Source organism: Dendrobates tinctorius, unplaced genomic scaffold, assembly GCF_039654945.1.
Source record: "Dendrobates tinctorius isolate UK_male_01 unplaced genomic scaffold, ASM3965494v1 ptg000143l, whole genome shotgun sequence".
In the NCBI taxonomy this organism is placed as follows: domain Eukaryota; kingdom Metazoa; phylum Chordata; class Amphibia; order Anura; family Dendrobatidae; genus Dendrobates; species Dendrobates tinctorius.
In genome coordinates, this window is record NW_027361810.1 from 29,183,348 (window position 1) to 29,204,180 (window position 20,833).

At 42.2% G+C, this 20,833-nt stretch overlaps 1 protein-coding gene across 1 annotated transcript; it reads right to left on the minus strand.

Moving 5' to 3' along the window:
* Positions 1-10,087: 10,087 nt before the first annotated feature.
* Positions 10,088-19,299, minus strand: ERMN (ermin). The gene is made up of 3 exons (XM_073545653.1): positions 18,889-19,299; positions 12,476-12,583; positions 10,088-11,193 (listed from the first exon to the last, which is right to left on the minus strand). The coding sequence occupies exons 1-3, from the start codon at positions 19,094-19,096 to the stop codon at positions 10,793-10,795; spliced, it is 717 nt and encodes a 238-aa protein (XP_073401754.1). The 5' UTR covers positions 19,097-19,299; the 3' UTR covers positions 10,088-10,792.
* Positions 19,300-20,833: the final 1,534 nt, after the last annotated feature.

Below are 20,833 nucleotides of genomic sequence, written 5' to 3' on the forward strand. Positions count from 1 at the left end.
CACACATGTAATCCCCGCCCCAAAAACGCTGCGTAAACACCCCAAATCGTGTGGTTTTTTTTACTGCCAAAAGAGCATATTTTAACTGCAGAATAAAGCAGCAAGAGCAATCCATGTAAACATAGCCTAGGAGTCCTTCAAATGGTTAAAAAAGAATTGTAGGATAGTGTTAACTATGCGAAGAATGTTAATTGTAGCCCTTGGGGTTTATAGAAACACTTCCAAAAAAAGTTGTGTTGTTGACCAATAACTTCTACTACTACAGCACGTAAGGAAACAGCGCCACCTGCTGATTATTCCCAATTATGCATACTGTAACTCTACCTTAGGCTATGTGCACACGTGGGGAATTGCCAAGGAAATGTCCGCTGCAATTCCGCCCGTGTGCACATAGCCTTAAACACTGTGTATGATCAGTCGCTTTTTACCATTGGCTGCAAGAAATGAATAAGTCCTGCATTAAATATCATTTGCTTGGTCATATTGGTCTTGGTAACACTGATATTCCTAATTGCTATAACGTAAACGATTATTCCCATGTTCATAAATGTACATTGGAGGATAGCACATGTAAAAATAAGCACTTTTGCAATTTACTGTTTGTTAAAATTTTCTGCCGTTCTTGAGATATGAACACTTTTTTCTTTTCTCTTGTCTACAGCTCGTTCTCTTGAAGACCGATCACCATTGCTCCAGCGATCCTGCCCAGCTTTCAGTATAAAAGGATCTTGTAGGCACAGCGGAGGTTCTGCTATCTAGCGGTGGTGGTCGGTTTCCAAGGCAACAAACTACAAACGAAGAAAAGAGAAGTGTTAATATCTCAAGAACAACTGCAAATGTTAGTAAGCAGTAGATTGCAAATACTCACTTATGAAGATGGCAATGACCTTTTAAAGGGATCATTTGAAAAAGATCAATTCTGAAGCAATTTCTGTAACCAACAGCCAAAATGGGAAAGTCATGACTAGCCAAATATTCCCTCTTTAGGAGATTCCTATAGGCTTCTTGAATACTTGGTATTCTCCATCCATTATTTCTCTAGTAGTCTTTGCTTCTTCCTCCTTGCACAATGTCCTCCATGTTCACACCTGTTACATTCCAATCCAAATTTTACAGAAATGCCTGTTCCAGCTCCTGCAGGTCCTGTCTCATAATTCTCCCAGGCAGGGCTTTATTTGTCCACTACATAGTTAGCAAATATTTTTCCAAGTTTCCTGTACTCCACATTCACCCATGTTAGGGTATGGGCGCACATTGCGGATTCGTCTGCAGATTTTTCCACGCAGGATCTGCAGAATCCACAGGTCAAAATACCCACGTTATTACGCGGATTTCCTGCAGATTTAGTGCGGATTTCACCTGCGTTTTTAAACTTGCGGATTCCTAGAATGGAATAGGTGTAAAAACGCTGCGGAATCCGCACAAAGAATTGACATGCTGCGGAAAATAAACCGCTGCGTTTCCCCTCGGAGTTTTCCGCTGCATGGGCACAGCGGTTTTTGTTTTCCATAGGATAACATGGTACTGTACATCCCTTGGAAAACTGCTGCGGATCCGCAGACGAATCCGCAACGTGTGTGCACATAGCCTTAGGGTCCCGTCACACTAAGCGATGCACCAGCGATCCTGACAAAGATACGACCTTGTCAGGATCGCTGGTGCCTCGCTACATGATCGCCGGTGAGCTGTCAAACAGGCAGATCTCACCAGAGATCAGGACCAGCGAGGACGCAGGTATCTAAGGTAAATATCGGGTAACTAAGCGAGCGCATCACTTAGTTACCCGCTGTGTACCTTAGATACCAGCGTGCTCGCGCAGGCTGGTAACCAGGGTAAATATCCGGTAACTAAGCGTGCACATCACTTAGTTACCCGCTGTGTACCTTGGTTACCAGCTCCCTGCGCGAGCACGCTGGTATCTAAGGTACACAGCGGGTAACTAAGCGACGCGACGCTTAGTTACCCGATATTTACCTTAGATACCAGCTCCCAGCATCTGCTTACAGCGCTGGGAGCTCGCTGATCGTTGGTCTCCCGCTGCCACATGCAGCGATGCGTGCTGGTCAGCAGGAGACCAACGATCAAAAAATGGCCCAGGGCAAGCACGATCAGCGATACCCGGCAGGGGGACCGGTCGCTGATGCGTGCCACACACAGCGAGATCGCCGTGGCATTACAAAATCAGCGATCTCCCTAGCAATCTGGCTGTGTGCGACGGGGCCTTTATACTCCATGAGAGATGCTGCAGGAGTGTAGCGCCTGTTCCAGCTCCTGCAGGTCCTGTATCGTGATTCTCCCAAGCAGGGCTTTATTTATCTGCTGCATAGCATTTTTTTATCGTGTTCCATGTACTCTATGATCATCCATGTTAAATTTTAATCCAGATGTTACAGAAGTCAATCAGTTGTTACAGTTCCTGCCAGTCCTGTATTCTGATTCTTCCAGGCAGGATTTTATTTATCCACTAAGGGCCCCGTCACACATAGCGACTCACCAGCGATGCCGACAATGATATCAACGTGTCAGGATTGCTGGTGAGTCGCTGCATGATCACTGGTGAGCTGTCACACAGACAGCTTCACCAGCGATCAGGACCAGCGACGCCCAGCACCCGGCGTCGCTGTGTACTTTAGTTACCGGCGCGCTGATGCAGGGAGCTGGTAACTAGGGTACACATCGGGTATCTAAGGGGCATGCGTCACTTAGAAACCCGATGTGTACCTTAGTTACCAGCTCCCTGCATCAGCGAGCTGGTAACTAAGGTACACAGAGGGTTTCTAAGCACAGCGCCGTGCTTAAAACCCTGCATTTACCTTAGTTACCAGCTGATCGCTGGTCTCCTGCCTGTCACATGCAGCGATGCGGGAGACCAGAGACCAAAAAAATGTCCAGGGCTTTCCAACAGTGATCAGCGATACCGGCAGGGGGCCGGTCGCTGATCGCTGTCACACACAGCGATCTCGCTGGTGAGATCGCTGTCACGTCACAAAACTTGTGACTCAGCAGCGAGATCGCTGTGTGTGACGGGGCCCTTAGTAAGTAATGATTTTTCCATGTTCTGTGCACTCCATGTTCTCCCATGTTGTATTGCAATCCTGATGCAGTGCCGATAGTGAGGCGCCTGTTACCGCTCCTGCAGGTCCTGTATCATGATTCTTCCAGGCAGAGCCTTATTTTTCCACTACATCTACGGTTCATAAATATTTTCCCTTTTAATCATTTGTCTCAGATGGTGAGTGTCCTCCATATCTGAGGGTAAAGAGAGATCATGTACGGGGTTACATTATAGTTTGTATATGGTTAGAAGCAGGAACACAAGCAGCCAATTGTCCCACAGGCTGAAAAAAAGCAGCTGCAGATTTTAATATGAACTGACGCGTAAAGTAGAAAAATGCTGAAAAGGTAAAGGGTCATCTGTCTACATAACACATGTGTGTGTTGTGCAATGGTTGAAAATACAAACAATGATTGAGAAGCCTTAACCGTGGTAAACAGGAAACACACAGAGGAAATCCAAAAACAGACACACATGAATGGTAGATTTGGAGTAGGAGGCATTTGGTTTTATTATGGTCTACCTACTGGGCATAGATTTCTAGTACCGGCCGTGCCCCCATACATGGAACCTCTCGGAACATTTTTTTTTTAACTTAAATGCATTTATTTGGAGTTAAAAATTACTTTTTTTTTTTCAATTTGATTTACATAAAAAAAAGTTTGCACTGGTTTTGCTTTAATGAGTTCTTTGCATAAGGGTATATGATCATAAGTCAGCTGAAAGGAGCTAAAAAAATAAAAGACAGATGAAAAGGTTACAAAGTCCCCCATTGAACCGTCAGAATGAACTCACTGACTGATTTTCATTTAATCCATTCTGCAGCCGGCATCAGACAGTGCAATACAGCGGCGATGGAAGGCGAACGGTGCAACATTTTTAATGAAACCCAATTACCGTACAAAAATTAAAATACCTTGCATGTAAGTAATAATAAACAATCCCCAAAGGCAGGTAAACCTTTTTAAGCCATTCATTCAGCTTCTCATCAACAATGATGTGATCGACTGTTATTAGTTTTGCTAAATCGTGGTAATCGATACAAGAGGCTTTAAGACTATCATACACACACAAATTTTAGCAAGACCTACCTGAAGTTCACTACTGGGTCAGTGTTCCCCATTTAATACGTTAGTCTTGTTCTTTTCACTTTCACATTGAGGCATGAGCGGAGGCAGCAACGTCACATCTACTGTCAACTGCCAGGACGTATGTGATCGGCAAGTATTGCGCCCTGTTCCCATTCGAGTGTCAAATTCAACGGCCAAACGCACTTCCTGGCAGTTATTGGTAGAAATGATGTTTCCTACCCTACTTGCCTCTCAATATGGAAGTGAGCGGAGCCTCACTAATCCTTTAAAGAGGTGATTCCATCTTAGATATTTACGTCATATCCACAGGAAATTCCCGATAGAAATCCCAGCTCTTGTGGGTCCATTCTCGCATAATGGGTAATGTAGAGGTGTTGGAGCATGCACAGCTCTCCCCATTCAATTCTATATGATTTGCCATAAATATCGAGATAGGATAACCCCTTTAAAAGGGTCTGGGAACGGAAAGGTGGTTTACAGACTACTGGGGTGGGTCAGAGATCTGGCTGTTTTTGACCATCCATTAGACATAGTGAAACCTCTCCAAAAGAACTCCTCTTTGAGTAGACCAACCCGTGTCAATTAGACTTTCATTTAAATTTTTCATATCTTGCGTACATTGACCATCTTCTTCGGGACGACCACCCCTTACAAAACCATGTGCAAGGCAGTTCCGTGTGATCGTCTCAAAGGTGTTGCACAATAACCACACAATATGATTCCTTAGATGTAATGCTGGGAAGACATTGCAACTGAGCTTCCCAGAAAAATCGGACCCACAAAGGAATTTTTGCAATTCCATAAGGGGGCAAAGAGCCAAAAGAGACCCCACCACGATAATTGCAACCTACAATGAAAAACTATTACAATGAATTTTTGTATGGACTTTGGTAGAAACAATTCCAGGACTTTAGTAAGATAGATCATTAAAGTGTAATATTGGACTTCCACATTAACAATAGTGTCCCCCACCCCATTTTTTATGGACTCTTGGCTGAACCGTAACTTATTTTTTGTAAAGCGTATGCAATCCAGAAATCTTCTAATCTCATCCTGATTAATTTAAGTGGACCTTATCAATACAAAGGGAATATTAACTTTGGTTACCAAAAAATTGTGTCTTTTAAGTTCTTTGCTTATTTTAATGTATAAATTGGGGGAAAGATGAAATAAATTATTTTTGGACAGAAGTCATCGCTGTGATCATTTCTTCCATTTGTTATGTAACATGATTTTCACTTGTGAAACTTGGCACTCCGAGTGATGTAACAAATCTTTATTCAGACAATTCACATAGAGTCGGTAACGTTTCGGCCTTGAGATATGGGCCTTCATCAGACACGCAAACACCAAGTGATCCGGTGCACCAATCGATTTTGTGGATACTTTACCCTATACTGTACCTTTTTTTTGTCCCTGTTGCAATCTGTGTTTGATGAAAGACCATATCTCCGGGATGAAACGTTAATAGCTCACTATTTGGACTGGCTGAATAAAGATTTGTGACATCACTTGGAGGGGCCATGTATCTCTTATTTACTTCATGTGTTTGGGTTGAAACCCTTCTTGAGCTCCCGATCCCTTTATTACAAGGGTGCCGTACACCTACTCCTATATTATTTTCACTTATGGGATAGATTTATGGAAAACAGAGCGGGATCCTACAACTCTTCGTGGCGGATCTCATAGTGAAAGAGCGAGAGCTTGCTCTTTGCATTGACCGAGCGCTGCCCCGTACTCTACTAAGCCAATGCCGCTCTAATGATGGTTAATTATCGTTTGATCGCCACTTAGTAAAGGTTGCGCTAGCGTAAGGAGCAAGATTGCTCAAGATCTTCTGCTGTCAGAACAAGGAAGACCACAGCGTTGCGGGAGCCTACTCACAATGCTGAGATTCCACAACCCATAAGTTTCACCGATTTTTGCTAGAAAGTTGTGCACTTTCAGGTGACATTAGGGAGTGTTCAGAGCCATTTTGCTGCTGGTTAATATTTGGAAAAATCACCAGTCTGAGGCAGCCAATTATTTTATTAAAGGGATCCTGTCACCAGGTTTGGCCGATAGGAGTTACGGCCACTGCCTTTCAGGGCTGATCTATAGCATTCTATAATGCTGTAGATAAGCCCCCGATCCAACCTGCAAGAGAAGAAAAATAACTTATTATACTCACCTGGGGGCACGATGGGTGTTGCAGGTCCTGGTCCAGCGCCTCCCATCTTCTTGTGATGCCGTCTTCCTGCTTGCTTCATAGCCTCCCTGGCATCGCGCTCCTGCACAGGCGTACTTATCTGCCCTATTGAGGGCAGAGCAAAGTACCACAGTGCGCAGCGCCTGCCCACTGCAGGAATCAGCTCTGCCCTCAACAGGGAAGAGAAGTACGCCTGCGCATGAGCGCAATGCCGGTGAGCCTGTGAAGCAAGCAGGAAGATGGAGTCGCAAGAAGATGGGAGGCGCCAGACCTGCGACACCCATCAGACCGGTCCGCACCCAGGTGAGTATAATAAGTTATTTTTCTTATCTTGTAGGTCGGATCGGGGGCTTAGCTACAGCATTATAGAATGCTATAGATCAGCCCTGAAAGGTGGTGGCTGTAACCCGTATCGGACAAACCTGGTGACAAGATCCCTTTAAATAAAAAGGGAATCCCCTGATTGGTAATAGGTCCTCTGTAAGTGACGTCTCTCCTTTCTCGTTCATTGTATGTTCAGGACTGCGTTCTACCTTGAACTGTTCTTGGGCACAGTGGACACAACGTGCAACCTGAACCTGTGCCATAAATCTTGGTATAGTCAGAGCTCTGGATTTCTTATATGGAGCTCTGAATCCCTGTCATCCCAACATAAAGTTAAGATAAGACATTAGCGACTCGGGTGAGCTTTTATATACAGATTTGTATAGGGTGAAGACAGCTGAGCAACTCGGCTATTTAGCCAGTCCCTGACATAATGAATGGAGCAGCAGCGCACGTAGGTTACTACCGCTCTACTTAAAGGGAATCTGTCACCGGGTTTATTTACTATGTAATATGAGAGCAGCATAATATATAGGGACAGAGATCCTGATTGCAGAGATGTGTCACTTATTAGACTGTGTTTTGCTGTTTCAATCAAATCTGAGTTTTATCATTCCAGGACTAGGTGTCTCATGCCTCATAGTCCAACCCCACCCCCACCAATGATTGCCAGCTTTTTGTCAATATACAGTGTACACAGAAGCAGCCAATCAGTGGTGTGGGTGTGGTTATACACAGCTCAGCAGATCTGCAGCAGAGAAAACTGTGATTCTGTCACAACTGCTTCACTTAGTAAACTAAGTGATACATCTCTGGAATCATGCTCTCGGTCTCTACATCATGCTGCTGTCAGATTACATAACAAAAACCTGCTGTCAGATTCTCTTTAAATTGGAAAACTGGACATAGCGATCAGTTGGGATCCCTAGAGATCATAGATTTTACCATTTATCCTTTGGAGGGCACATTGTGGAGTTGAAAGTTTGGAGAGCAATTAATTTCCTGCTTGAAAAATGCATCAGCTTACAAAATCACATCCACATTACCATAATACTGTAAGCATGCAGCTTATGGCTCCACGTATGTACAAAGAGGCTGCTGTTCTGCTGGCAGAAGATACATTTATTCAGGAACCTACAATCAATGCAGCTCTGTTAGTGCTCGATAGAAAACAGAAAAAAAAACACAAAAACTCTGATTGTTTACAGCACTAAGAGTGAAGAAAGACGACTTTATGAAGAATATAAGGCAAATAAATTGCTGTTGTAAATTCTCAGATTTTCATCTTTGAATGCTGTATAGACATAACATCTAGGATTATGCTACGCATTAAAATTTACATTGGAGGGTTTTGGTTCACCAACATCATTCTTAGAACATTTCCTGCCATTTAGACATTTTTTTTTAAGAAAATGAGGCCCTCTCAGCTTCTCTAATTTCTGCTATATTGGTCTTCCCCGAGTGATGAAGAATTAGAAATCCTTGACTACCTGCTAGCTGTCTATCGACCGTCCAATTTTAACAATGAGAAGAGAGAAAGCCACTACCAGATGTGATGTCATGGGTGACTGGATACTCCGCCTCCAGCAGGGCGAATTTCTATGACACCCGTGACCCTGGATACACCGCCTCCAGCAGGCGAATTTCAATAGTTACACGTGTATCTGGATACACCGCCTCCAGCAGGGCGAATTTACAGAGATAAGGGAACCTCCAGGGAAACCGATACAATGGAGGGCCCTGCAATAGGGAACGGGGACGTGGAGACCTCCTGCACTCCCCTGAGTCAGTGTCTCTACACTCCTGACGGTCCCTAGGCAGGTTCTGCACCTGGCGACGAGCAGGATACCTAAAAACCCTAGCTTGTCCTGTACCTATCCCTTTTCTAATGAATTGGACGGTGCAGAAACTAATCCAACCACTGCACTAAAACACACATAAGGAAATTTACAAACAGGGAAAAACCACTTAGCTTTGCTCTGTTGCTCTTGCTCCCAGCAACAGAGTCCAGCACCTGAGTGCAGCTTTCCTCCAGAACAGCTGCTACTTCACCAAAGCTTTGTCAGAGCTGCAAGGAACTCCTCACTGTTGCTCCTTCCACACCAGGACTCTGACTGAGCTGCAAGGAACTCTTCTCTTGCTCCTTCCTCCACCAAGGATGGTTGGAAATCACCAATATCACCAACAGTGAGTGAGACCACCTAACTCTCCTTTAAAGGCAAGAGCCAGAACAATCACACCTGCTAGTGATTCCCGTGTAATAATACTAGCCACCACCGGGGGGGGCAAAACTAGAACTAAAGACACCACTGTGTAATGACCCTAATGGCCACTGAGGGCAAAACTAACTTTAAGCAAACAGCTTAAAGGGAAAAAAAAAGGTTACATGTGCTTTTATCTGTCACAATCCATCATGGATCGTGACACCAGACCCGTCTTTCATTTTTTTCATTTCCATACTAAACACAAAGTTAAGTAGCACTTTCATTAGTCTTCATTAGAACTTTTCTACCATTTTGCTGCTGCGTGATGTCTGTAGGTCCTTTATGTACCTGAATGATCTGCAAAAAGACACAAATTCATCAGAGTTCTTGTTCCTGCAACTGATGTCTCGCTCTGGTCTTCATCCCTCCTGTTAGTGTTAGTGATAGCAGGAGGGAGAGTGAGAAACACAGCTCTGCAGTGGAGAGGGGAAAAAATAACTCAGGGAGGGTGGAGAAAACAGACTATAGACAAATAGAAAGACATTTTGAAGGGAACCTGTTATTTGATTCATGCTGCCCAAATCAAATCATTTGCAGCATGAATCAAAGCTTGGCTGCATGATTGCAGGCTAGTATGTATTTTGAAGAGTCGTCCATGGACCCTAAGATGAGACGTAACTAGTCTGGCATTGCCACTGGTCGTGTTCTCGTTTCACCACCCTATTTGTTGACTTAGTTATGACATGTGTACATAGAAAAAGACCTGAAGCAGGTGCAGGGAGAAGCCAACTGGCGGCTTCACCGGACTAATCACGTCTCTTCTTATAGTCACTGGCTGACTCTTCAAACTACTGTATGTTTTTTCCGAGACAAACTTGTCTGTAATTGTGCAATCATGGTCTCTTTCATGTTGCCTATGATTTGGGAAGCAGGAATCAGATAACAGATTCCTTTCAAGAAGAAAAAAAGTTCAGTATTGGATCTACACAAATATACGAGAGCTCAGATCCAGCCTACATTACTGGGAGAGACAATCCCACTAGAGATTTATCTGAAACTTGGATCAAACTGCATATCAGGGGGACTGAAAATGTAGGCCTGAAGATTACAGAGTGAAATTTAGTATAATTTTATAAACTAAAATTAACACCTAACATGTAAAAATAATTTTTCTATGGTGTCCATAGACTTTAAGAGAAAGACAAAAAACAGAAGTGCACACAGATATTTCAAACGAATCATGCGACCTGTATACAGGTACTGCATGGGGAGTTTATTTAATCAGTTTTGCACATTAGTATTACATTCATATATAACATATTATTTATATAGATTTATTATTTTATTCTGCACTCTCCTTTGTAATATGGGACAGTAACTGTAAGCAGCTTATTCGCCCATATGTAAAGATGTAAAGTAAATGCCCAGACGCAACAGCTTCTCTACCTTCTCATAACTTAATCAAACAGAAAATAATATCATAGACCACAAAACCCGGGTTACAAATATTTCATCCAATTTCTGGTTATACAAATGAAGTTAATAGACTTTTTTCTTCTTTGATATCAAAACAGGAAGTTTTTGTTAGAAAACTACAAAGCTATGGTAAATGTTTCCTGTACGAATAGTGGCTGAACGTCGCCCAACATTCCTTGAGTCTCATAATCCAGTTATAGTTGACCTGTCGATAGATTTAGAAAAAATGGTGCGTTGCGTTTATCAATGTGGTGCTTGTTGTTGCAGTTGCTGTTTTTGGGGGGGTTTTTTGTACATTTTTACCATTTTGAAAAGTTCAAAGTTTGAAAATTTCACTTATTTCCTGCTTTGAATGCAGCTGATGTATTGGGGTAAAATTTGGGCAGATCAGGGTGAAGGCGCTTAGGACTATTGGCCGATATGGTGGTGTGTGTATATAAATGCATGGAGCATATCACAGATTAACCATCGACTCAAACTCATCAATCCGCTGCTTTGTGTTACCTTTCCGGATTTTGCGGTATGATACTGTGTCATATCTGGAGTAGCTCTGTCTGGAGATATCTGGTCTGTTTCCAGCCATATCATTAGGGTCAAGATGTCTGCCACTCGGACTAACCATTCTTCCATTTTCATGCTCCTCATATGACCCATCCCCATAGTCGATGTCGGTCTCTATGGATGTATTCTCTTCCTCTGGTTCAATCAGGATGTTGTCTGTGCCTGTAGGATTTGGATGTTGGCTTTGCTGATACAACAATATATCTGGTGTTCCAGATTTATTCCCATCTTGATCTTTGTCTTGCTTACTTATGTCTTCTGGACTTGAAGATGGAATCTTGTCACTATCTACTTCTGTGTAAAAATGGGATATAATTAAAGAACAGAATGCGTTATTTTTATTTATTTTTTTTAAGGTAATTTAGATGAACATGTAAACATCAGTGTCCAGTGGGGAAGGATTCTTTACAGTTAGTGTAGTGAAAGTATGCAATGGAATGGCATGCTACGTCATGTCTTAAAAAAGAACTATGCACCAACCGCTGCTCTACTCATTCTGTATGGGGACATCAGAAAAAGCACAGCGCTTGGCAGCCCCATAGGAAACTAATGGAGCAGCGGTTGAGCATGCGTACTGCCGATCCATTCTAATAGATTAATGCTTCTGCCTACCGGTGCAGTTCTCTTCAATCGGACTCCTACCAGTCAATCTGTTATCACTGCAGAACGACTTTAAGGTGACGAACTAAGTTATATCGGTGGATTGTAGACTTGAAGGGATTGTTCACTACAAAATTCTATTTTTATAAATTGGCTCACGGTGGTCTTAAATTATAAGAAAAAAATATACCGTACTCGCCTATCAAATCACTGCAACTCTTCTAAAGAGATCGTGTTCTCCACTGGTCTCCTTGCTTCCTCTTCCAGGTGGGGGGATGTCATGTTGCAGTCACTGGTTGACCACAGTCTTGATGTTCTCTTGGAAAAGTATTCAAGGAAGGTTTTATTTCTTCCGACTCTTATGTAATATCAAGTCGGCAGACAATCAGTTGCCACTGATTGATAGCAGTGACAATGTGACGTCCTCTGCCAGAAGAAGAATCAAGGAGACCATTGGGAGACATGTCCGGTGGTGTGGAGTAGAGGCCAGGGTCCATGGATGAGCATGTCCACCCATTAGTAAACTATAACCCTTTAGTATCAGAGTCAGGCAGCTGCTGCAAAGGCTGACAAAACCATGGAATGTAAAAGAAGGATAGAGATGAAAATAGCTTTCTCTTTATATAAATCAATAGTCAGACTGTGCATGGACCCTGTAGGGTGACCGAACTATTATGAGAATGGGTGAATTACAGTGACAAAATTATTTATTTAGGAAAAAAAATCACAATCTAATAACTATGTCCGAACATATGACTGGACAGTTCAGTTCTGTCTACCAAACATTGTCCAAAGAAAAGAACATTAATGTGGATAGCGTTTCTGTACTGCAAAAGCAATCCATGGGAATCTCTATGACCAGATGGTGAAATTGTTACTCCTGTGAAGGAGGCCAAGAGGAGGTTGGATGCCTCTCCTGAAAGTTGAGTAGAAATATATCAGTCCGAAATTCTTCACCCTAAGATAAGACACTTACCTATTCTTGGTTCATGTCCGTCTTCCTTGATGGCTCCAAATTCTTTCTCATGGTTGTCCAGCACATCTGGTTCTCTTTCCAAAATAGGATTATTCTCATCCTTTTGACCTGCGAAAAAAAAATCATACAGTGGAGATCAGTGGTGTCGAAATTCTCCATTCCTCTTATAACCATTACTGTTGTCAATGACAGTTTTAGACTGTGTGGGAAGTGGAGGCTAAGGGCTGGTAAATGTTATATTCCTCCAAGGTTATTAAGCAGAATTTTTACAAATCCCAACTTATTTAGACAATGTAAATTCTCCCCAATTCATGAACATGGCTCATGCCGGATATTTTTTTTCTCAGCACAACTGGAGCCATGTTTCTGCTGCATTAGGGCCCATTCAGATGTCAGTTTTTGTCACGTATGAGAAAAGTGGTCCCAGTTTCATCAGTTATTTTGTTCAGAGTTTTTTCTGAGTTTGGTCTAATTTTCATCAGTTTCTCCAGGACTTTAATCCATGAAGCGTAGTGTGTTACTAACAGTAATGTTTGAGACTCTGGTCCCAGCTCTCTACAAGTCATTGACCAGGTCCTTCCATGTAGCTGTGTGAGCTGATTTCTGACCTTTCTCAGAATCATCCTTATCCCATGAAGCAAGATCTTGCATGGAGCCTCAGACCGAGGAAGATGGATATTCATCTTGTGTTTCTTCTATTTTCTAATAATAGTGCCACCAGTTGTTGCCTTCTCACCGAGCTGCTTGCCTATTGTCCTGTAACTCATCGCAGCCTTGGGCAGGTCTACAATTTTGTCCCTGGTGACCTTAGACAGCTCTTTGGTCTTGGCCATGATGGAGAGGTTGGAGTGTGGTTGATTGTGTGGATAGGTGTCTTTTATACAGGTAATGAGTTCAAACAGCTGCAATTAATACAGGATAATGAGTGCAGAGTAGGAGGGCTTCTTAAAGCGAACCTGTGAGCAGGATTTTACTAAGTAAACTATAGGTACTGTCAGGTTGACACTGTTATACTGATTAAAATGATACCTGGGGTGAAGAAATCCATCTCGCAGTTCTTGTTTAATCAATGTTCGAAGTTTTCAGTTAATGATACGCCCGTGCTCCGAGCGGGACTGTAGGCAGAGTCTTATTTTCCTGCTCTAAGCCAGAGAAACCAAGGAAAGACCTGCCCACAGGCCGCTAAGATAGAAAAAAAACGAGCATATACCCTGCTGTAAGCAAGTAAATAGTAATAGTGCGTATAAATAACATAAGGTACTTCGTAAACACTGGTTTTGATTAAAAGAAAAATGTAAAAGCCATCCAACTGCAACAAGGTGTGCCAAATCAGGACGGTTCTAATCTCTAATGTTAAAAACTCACCTAGTGTCTGACGACCTCAGTTGGGCAGAACAGGACTGCAGCCCAGCTGGTCAGACACCCAGCCATGGAAAGCTAAATAAATGAAATTTCTAGCTCAAAAATGGGGTAGCCACAAATTGTGGCTTTTGCCCTGATGAAGATGTTTGGAAACCTCGAAACGCATTTGCACAATATACCGCATTCATGCTGTAACCTTGTGTGTGACTACACCTTTGAACCTTGGGCAGCGTGGACTCTGAACCAACATATTCCTCATTTTCTGCATAATAATGAGAAATGACACATGGTAAAAGTATTGAACACGCTGACTAAAATTTATTTAATATGTTGTACAAAAGCCTTTATTGGTGATGAAGCTTCAAGACACCTCCTGTATTGAGAAACTAGTCGCAGACATTGCTCGGGTTTTATTTTGGCCCATTCTTCCACTCTACCCATCCTGAAACTTCCTTGGGCTCCTTCTATGAACGCTAAACTTTAGCTCCTTCCATAAATTCTCTATTTGGTACAGGTCCGCTGATTGGCTGGGCCATTCTAGCAGCGTTATTTTATCTCTCAGAAACCAATTGACGGTTTCCATGGCTGTGTCTTTGGGATCATTGTCTTAGTAAAATGTCCATCCTCATTTCATCTGTATAATCCTGGTACATGACATCAAAATTTTTATCAAGACTGTCTCTGTACATTTGTCCATTTATACTTCATTCGAACACATGAAGTTTGCCAGTGCCGTATACTGAAAAACAGACCCACCATGATGTTCCAACCTCCAAACTTCTCTGTTGGCATAGTGTTTTTAGGGGTGATATGTAGTGCCTTCTGGCCTCCAAACATGGTGTGTATTATATGGTGCATCCAAAGAGTTAAATTCTGGTCTCACCTGACCAGACTATATTCTCCCAGTATTTCACAAGCTTGTCTAAATGTTATTCAGCAAACTTTAAACACCCTTGATCATGCTTTTCCTTCAGCAATGGAGTCTTGCGTGGTGAGTGTGCATACAGGCCATGGAGGTTGAGTGCATTACTTACAGTTTTCTTTTAAACAATTGTACCTGCTAATTCCAGGTCTTTATGTGACCTTCCACATCTGGTCCTTAATCATTGTGGTTTGTCCTGATGAAGAAGTGTGTTGTGTGTTCACTTTGAAATATGTTGACTAATAAACTGCATTTCAACTCTTCCTGTCTCCTGCTCATCTCTGGACCACTAGCAGCACGGAAAGTAAACCACTTATTTCCTTCTTCCTAAGTATCTCTCTCATGGATCTGCAGCAGCTTATTTCTAAGTTTTAAATAGGGGCTGTGATTCTCATACCCCCCCCCCCTCCCCAGGTGAGCATAAAATCTAATTATTTTTTTTCTATTTTTCAGATAAGACACTATTGCACTATTAAGTCTTTTCGATTTTTTGCTTTGCTCATAGGTTGTCCTTGGCTCTTGGACAAGGACAACATTTCTGATAATTCCTTTCACTCCTCTGAAATCTTGTGGGGAGCACCTGGTCGTGGCCGGTATATGGCGAAATGATGTTCTTTCTACTTCTTGATTATGGCCCCAACACTGCTCACTGGAATTTTCAGTAATTTAGAAATTCTTCTGTCAATGCCATCAGTATGTTTTGCCACAATAAGGATGCAAAGGTCATGAGACAGCTCACTGGCTTTACCCATGATGAGATGTTTCTTGTTTGGTACCTTGGTAATAAGACACTTTTGTATAGTCCATCAGTTGATCCAGCTGATATTATTTTAAATTAAGTGGCATGATTGCTTTCTAATTACTGATAGATTTCAGCTGGTGTTATGACTTTCTGTGGTTTTTTGCACCTCTCTTTCTTCATGTGTCCAATATTTTTTTCCCTGCGATATTTCCCATGATAACACATAACTTTATTTATGGACATCTATGGTTTGAATTTTTTTCCTGTGTGGATTGGACGGTTTTTTATCAACATCTGGTGAGAATTTCATGTCATTAGCATCTTTCTAGATATATTTATTTAGAAAATTGGTGACGTGTTCAATACCTATTTCACTTGCTGTGTATACAGTATATCCTTTCAAAACTAGCTGTGATCTTACCCTGCAGGGTGCCGGAAACTGAGATTTTGGGAGTTGTTTCACAACACTTGATTTTATTTTCATTGCAAACAAATCTGTGGTCAAGAAGTCTAAAAGGGGTCTTTGTTCTGTTGTTTTGTAAGCAACAATGGTGCAAAATTCAACTGACGTGATACATCTGTTGTTGGAGGACTGTATGTGAGGCTTTTTCATCTGCTCCCTGGGTCCCATTTAAACTGCATGGACGCCAGGCACAAGATTTCTAATGTTCTTTTGCATGTGCATTTAAAATCCAAAAATAAAAATTGAAGAGGTTCCCCTGGTGGTTCAAGTATCCGAAATATCAAATAGGACCTGTGACCGTTCTTGACTTTAGTAAATACTTGTATTCCCCATTAAATACCAAGGGGATCATTCTGGGTCATTTTCTCCATAACTGTTTGTTGTGTCATTGATCTAATATTAATCCTAGAAATTGCTAAGTAAATTGACAACTCGGTGTCACCATGCTCCTTGTCAAAGGGGCGAGGCCTTACAAGGTGAACTCTTATGGGACAGTGTCATTGTAGGGGCACACCCCTAAGTGGTAACGCCCAGTTGTCAATTTATTTATTAACTTCTAAAAAGAATAACAGAGAAACGCAACACAGCGGTATAAAAGAAATACTCTAGAATTGGGATATTATTGTTAAGACTGAACAGGCATTTACGGTACAAGCATGCCCAGAGATCTGACTGGCCCTTTTCAATTATATGGCTGTGTATAGGAAAAAAAAAGGACATATCGGTTTCCATATATCGTATTTGGATTATAAATTTTATGATAATAATGAAAAAATGACATACACAAATTTACAATTAATGATAGGGGTTGTTGTGATGAGCCGGTGTAATAACAAGCGCGGTTTATGGACTGATATTCTTAGGAAAAAAAGAACCTTTTTAGAAATACTGACATACCACGATACCACGTACATTATTAATCTGTTCCCAAAAATGGAGGATGTCTGATTTTTATTTGATCGTTTTCACCTTCTTTATCTTTGCCTTTGTTCTGTTTTTATTTCAGAATTGATGTTTTACGAGTCAAAGGTGTAGAACTCAGGAAATAATTTTCTCGATTCATAAGTTTCGAGCATAAAGTAACATTTGGTGCAGACTGTGGGTCGTAATATGTAATGGATTAGGGTTTTGTGCAGTCAGTAAAGTTCTTCCACACCAAACTTTCTTGACCAGATCTTTATGGACCTTACTTAGTGCGCCGGGCACAATCATGGGGAAAAGGTGAGGCCTTCCCCAAACTGATCTACAAAGTTAGAAGCTACAATTGTATTGTATTTTTTATGATGAAGTATTAAAAGGAGTTGTCCGGCCTTGGGGTACAAGTCTGCAGTCACTCTATGTGACTGCAGACTTGTGAATCCTCACATTGCGTGAACGTGCACTGTGAGGATTCTCCAGCGCCCTGAGCAGTTTGGCGAGTGACCACAAGTATGAGAGTTTCCTGCAGGATTAGTCAGGTATGTCTTTCTTTGTAAGGCTCCAGCATTTCAGAAAAAAGGCATACTTTAAAGATCCAGTAGGAACTATAGGGAGAGATGAGACTAGTCCAGCGCCGCCCCTGGCCGGCTTCTCCCTGCACCAGTTCAGTTGATTGACAGGTCTTTCCTATGTGTATACATACAGTAGGAAAAACTAGATAATCATATGGAACGATGCGCGAAGAAGTTGCCCGGATTCGGTGTTGGACTAGTCAGGTCTTTCTCTTTGGTTCCTGGCTGGATCTTTAAACTATATTTTTTCTGAAATGCTAGAACGTGAACGATACACCTGTCTGCAGCGGTGCAGGCTCTGATTCATGCTGACAGTGATTTTGAGACCATTAGTCTAATGATAGGTTGTCATTAACACCAGAGGAGGACTGGACTCTGCAGTTATGGAGTCAGCAGAGCGGTAGTGAATGTAGGTCAGCCAAGTGGAGGAATAATAAAAAGCGTCATTAATGTCCAGCAAGAATTGACAAATATATTTAGGAAACTATCTAAGAGGTTAAGTGTCTTTTTGAACCCGCCAAAAGACAACCAATCACAACGCAACTTTCATTCTACCAGTGTTTAAAGAATGAAAGCTAATCTCTTGACTGTTTTTCATAAACAACGCTCAGAGTTCTCCACTCCGCTAAATTTGCCGCAGTTTCTGCTTTTCGCATCTACTTTTATCCTGTCTAAATTTAGTAAAGTAGCAAAAAAAAAAATCATATTTTCATTATTATTCATTTTCAGGGATAAACTATTCCACAAAAAATATGTGGAGGTAAAAACTTTTTTTTTTAAAATGCAAGAATACAAAAGTTATGCATTACAAGGCATTAAATTAATAGTGACGTGACCTCAGTCTAAGAGTCTCGGCTTGCACTACGATTTGTGGTGCGTATTTACCGTATCTTGCTTAATGTATAACCATACAATAAAATCATCTGAGAGTTGTCCAACATTGGGGACATTTTTTTCTTATTTAAATGCATGTAACTGGGATCAAAAAAATAAATTTTGCATTTGGGTTTCAGTAAAAATGTTGCACCGTTTGCCTTCTATAGCCTCCGTCTTGCACTGTCTATTGCTGGCTACAAAATGAGTAAGCTGAGGATCAGTCAGTGAGCCTGAGAGGGTAAGTTTAACTCTTTTATCTGCCTTTTTCTGAGCTTCTGTCAGCTGATTTATGACCATAGACAACACCAAAATTGACAGTGCACTCAAATAAAGAACCAGTAAAAGAAAAAGGGTGCAAATTTTTGAATGGAACCCAATTGCAAAAATGATTTTTAGTCCGGAATACATACACTGAAGCAAAATAAAGAATGTCCCCTTTAACCCCTACTAATTAAACCTATGATAGTAGGACACTGTGTTGATACTCTGTAACACATGGACATGTTAATATATACAGAATCCTATTGAAGTCATTCTCTATAGACCCAGATACTCTACCTTCGTCATTTCTGTCATTTAGGTCCAAAGATGGCGTAGCAGTCAGTTTGTCCTCGGGACTTCCACTTGTAAAGACCGAATCACGCTGGCTTGTATCACATACGATGGTTATATCCATCTGCTGATCGACCACATCGGTTATCTGCACCGGTATTATTTCTGGATTTTCAGTCCCGTTATATTTAGGCGCCTGAGCTTCTTCTGCCATTATCAAAGCCTTCACGATAATTGTAAATCCCAGCAATAAAAGGAAACCGCAATAAATGGTCCCAGTTAATACTCTTCTGTCGAGAGTGTAAGGATGGAGAAACAACAGCTCAGTGACATTATAAGGGTCCTCAGATGTTGGGTGATATTTGTCTGGCGGAGATGTCCTCCACCAGTAGGGTCTCCTGTGAATTATAGTGGACACATTTGCCTTTCTTATAGGGGGGAACACTTAGTCCAATCGAGCTTTTGTCTAAGCAGCCCGTAATTATTCTACAGCCTTCTGACCATGAGAGATTTTCTATTCTTACAAGAAAGGCTTGTTTGTTCTCTCCTTGTAAACAGCGGCACCGATTGTTCTTAATCTTTAATCCGTAGCAAGTGACCACTGCTAGTCACATTAAGTGGTGAGCCACCAGGCTTACAATTCACACTGGTTACGTTGTTTTAATAATCCGTCCAGGAACGTCAGTCAACAAGGGATTCATGTTTGTAAAGCTAATCATTCCAGTGGTACCAGTAAACGTTTGATAGAAGATATAATTTGTCCTACTCAATTAACCCGGAAAGAAAAAAAAAATCACTTATGAATATCAATCGTTCATGCTGTCTAGTTGCGCAGTGATAATGGAGAGGTGTATGTATTATCCTATGACTAGGTACATTTGTAGTTTAGAGTTTAGCTGAGTAATGACTCCATCAGGAGATACAAGAATAACGTTTTTTGGCCATATGTGTGTGATGGGTTTTTTTACGCACTCTACCACTGCTGTGATCTTTCATCCTCCGTGATTGATGACACTTGGGGGCATAATGACTGCAGTCACAAGATGGGGGGGCTCGCCGACGCCGGTGCATATTCCATCCAGCTGAAGTGTATTGCAACACATAGACCTTCCGCAATACTCGCCCTTGGCTAGTCAGATGACGTTGACGAGCCAGGCATTGGCGTTTCATGGCAGTGACGTCATGAGTCACCATAGCAGGCATGCTGATATCAGATGCCAGCCCTTGTGCTGGCAACAGAAGAGGACGCTGCACGTCGTGGGATAAGAGGAAGGTGGGAACAATGTGGGGGATTTTTATGCAGTAGCAGAAGGAGAGACATATATACTAGGAAGGGGCCCAGGATAGGGGACATATATACCAGGATGGGGAAAATATATACTGGAATGAGGAACATGTATACCAGGATGGGGCACATACATACCAGGAAGGACAACATGTATACCAGGATGGGGAACATGGACACCACAAATGTGCCCAGTGGGGGGGACATACTGTATATACCAGGAAGGGGCCTAGGATAGGTGAAATATATACCAGGATGAGGCCCATACATACCAGGATGGGGAACATGAATACCAAAAAAGTGCCAAGTATGGGGGACATATATACCAAGAAGGGGCCCAGGATAAGGGACATATATACCAGGATGGGGAACATATATACTAGGTTGAGGAACATGTATACCAGGATGGGGCACATACATACCAGGATGGGGAACATATATACCAGAAAAGTGCCCAGTAGGGGGACATATATACCAGGAAGGGGCCCAGGATAGGGGAGATGTTACCACGGCTTGTCAGGTGAGTAAAATCTCCAGGAGTGGACCCTCTGGATCGTGGCACCGAGGGGCCCCGGGTGAGCTGCCAGGTGGAACCGACCCCTATACAGGGATCGTTAGGAGCAGGCCCAGGGGTTTGGGTACCACGATAGCCGGTACCGAGAGGGG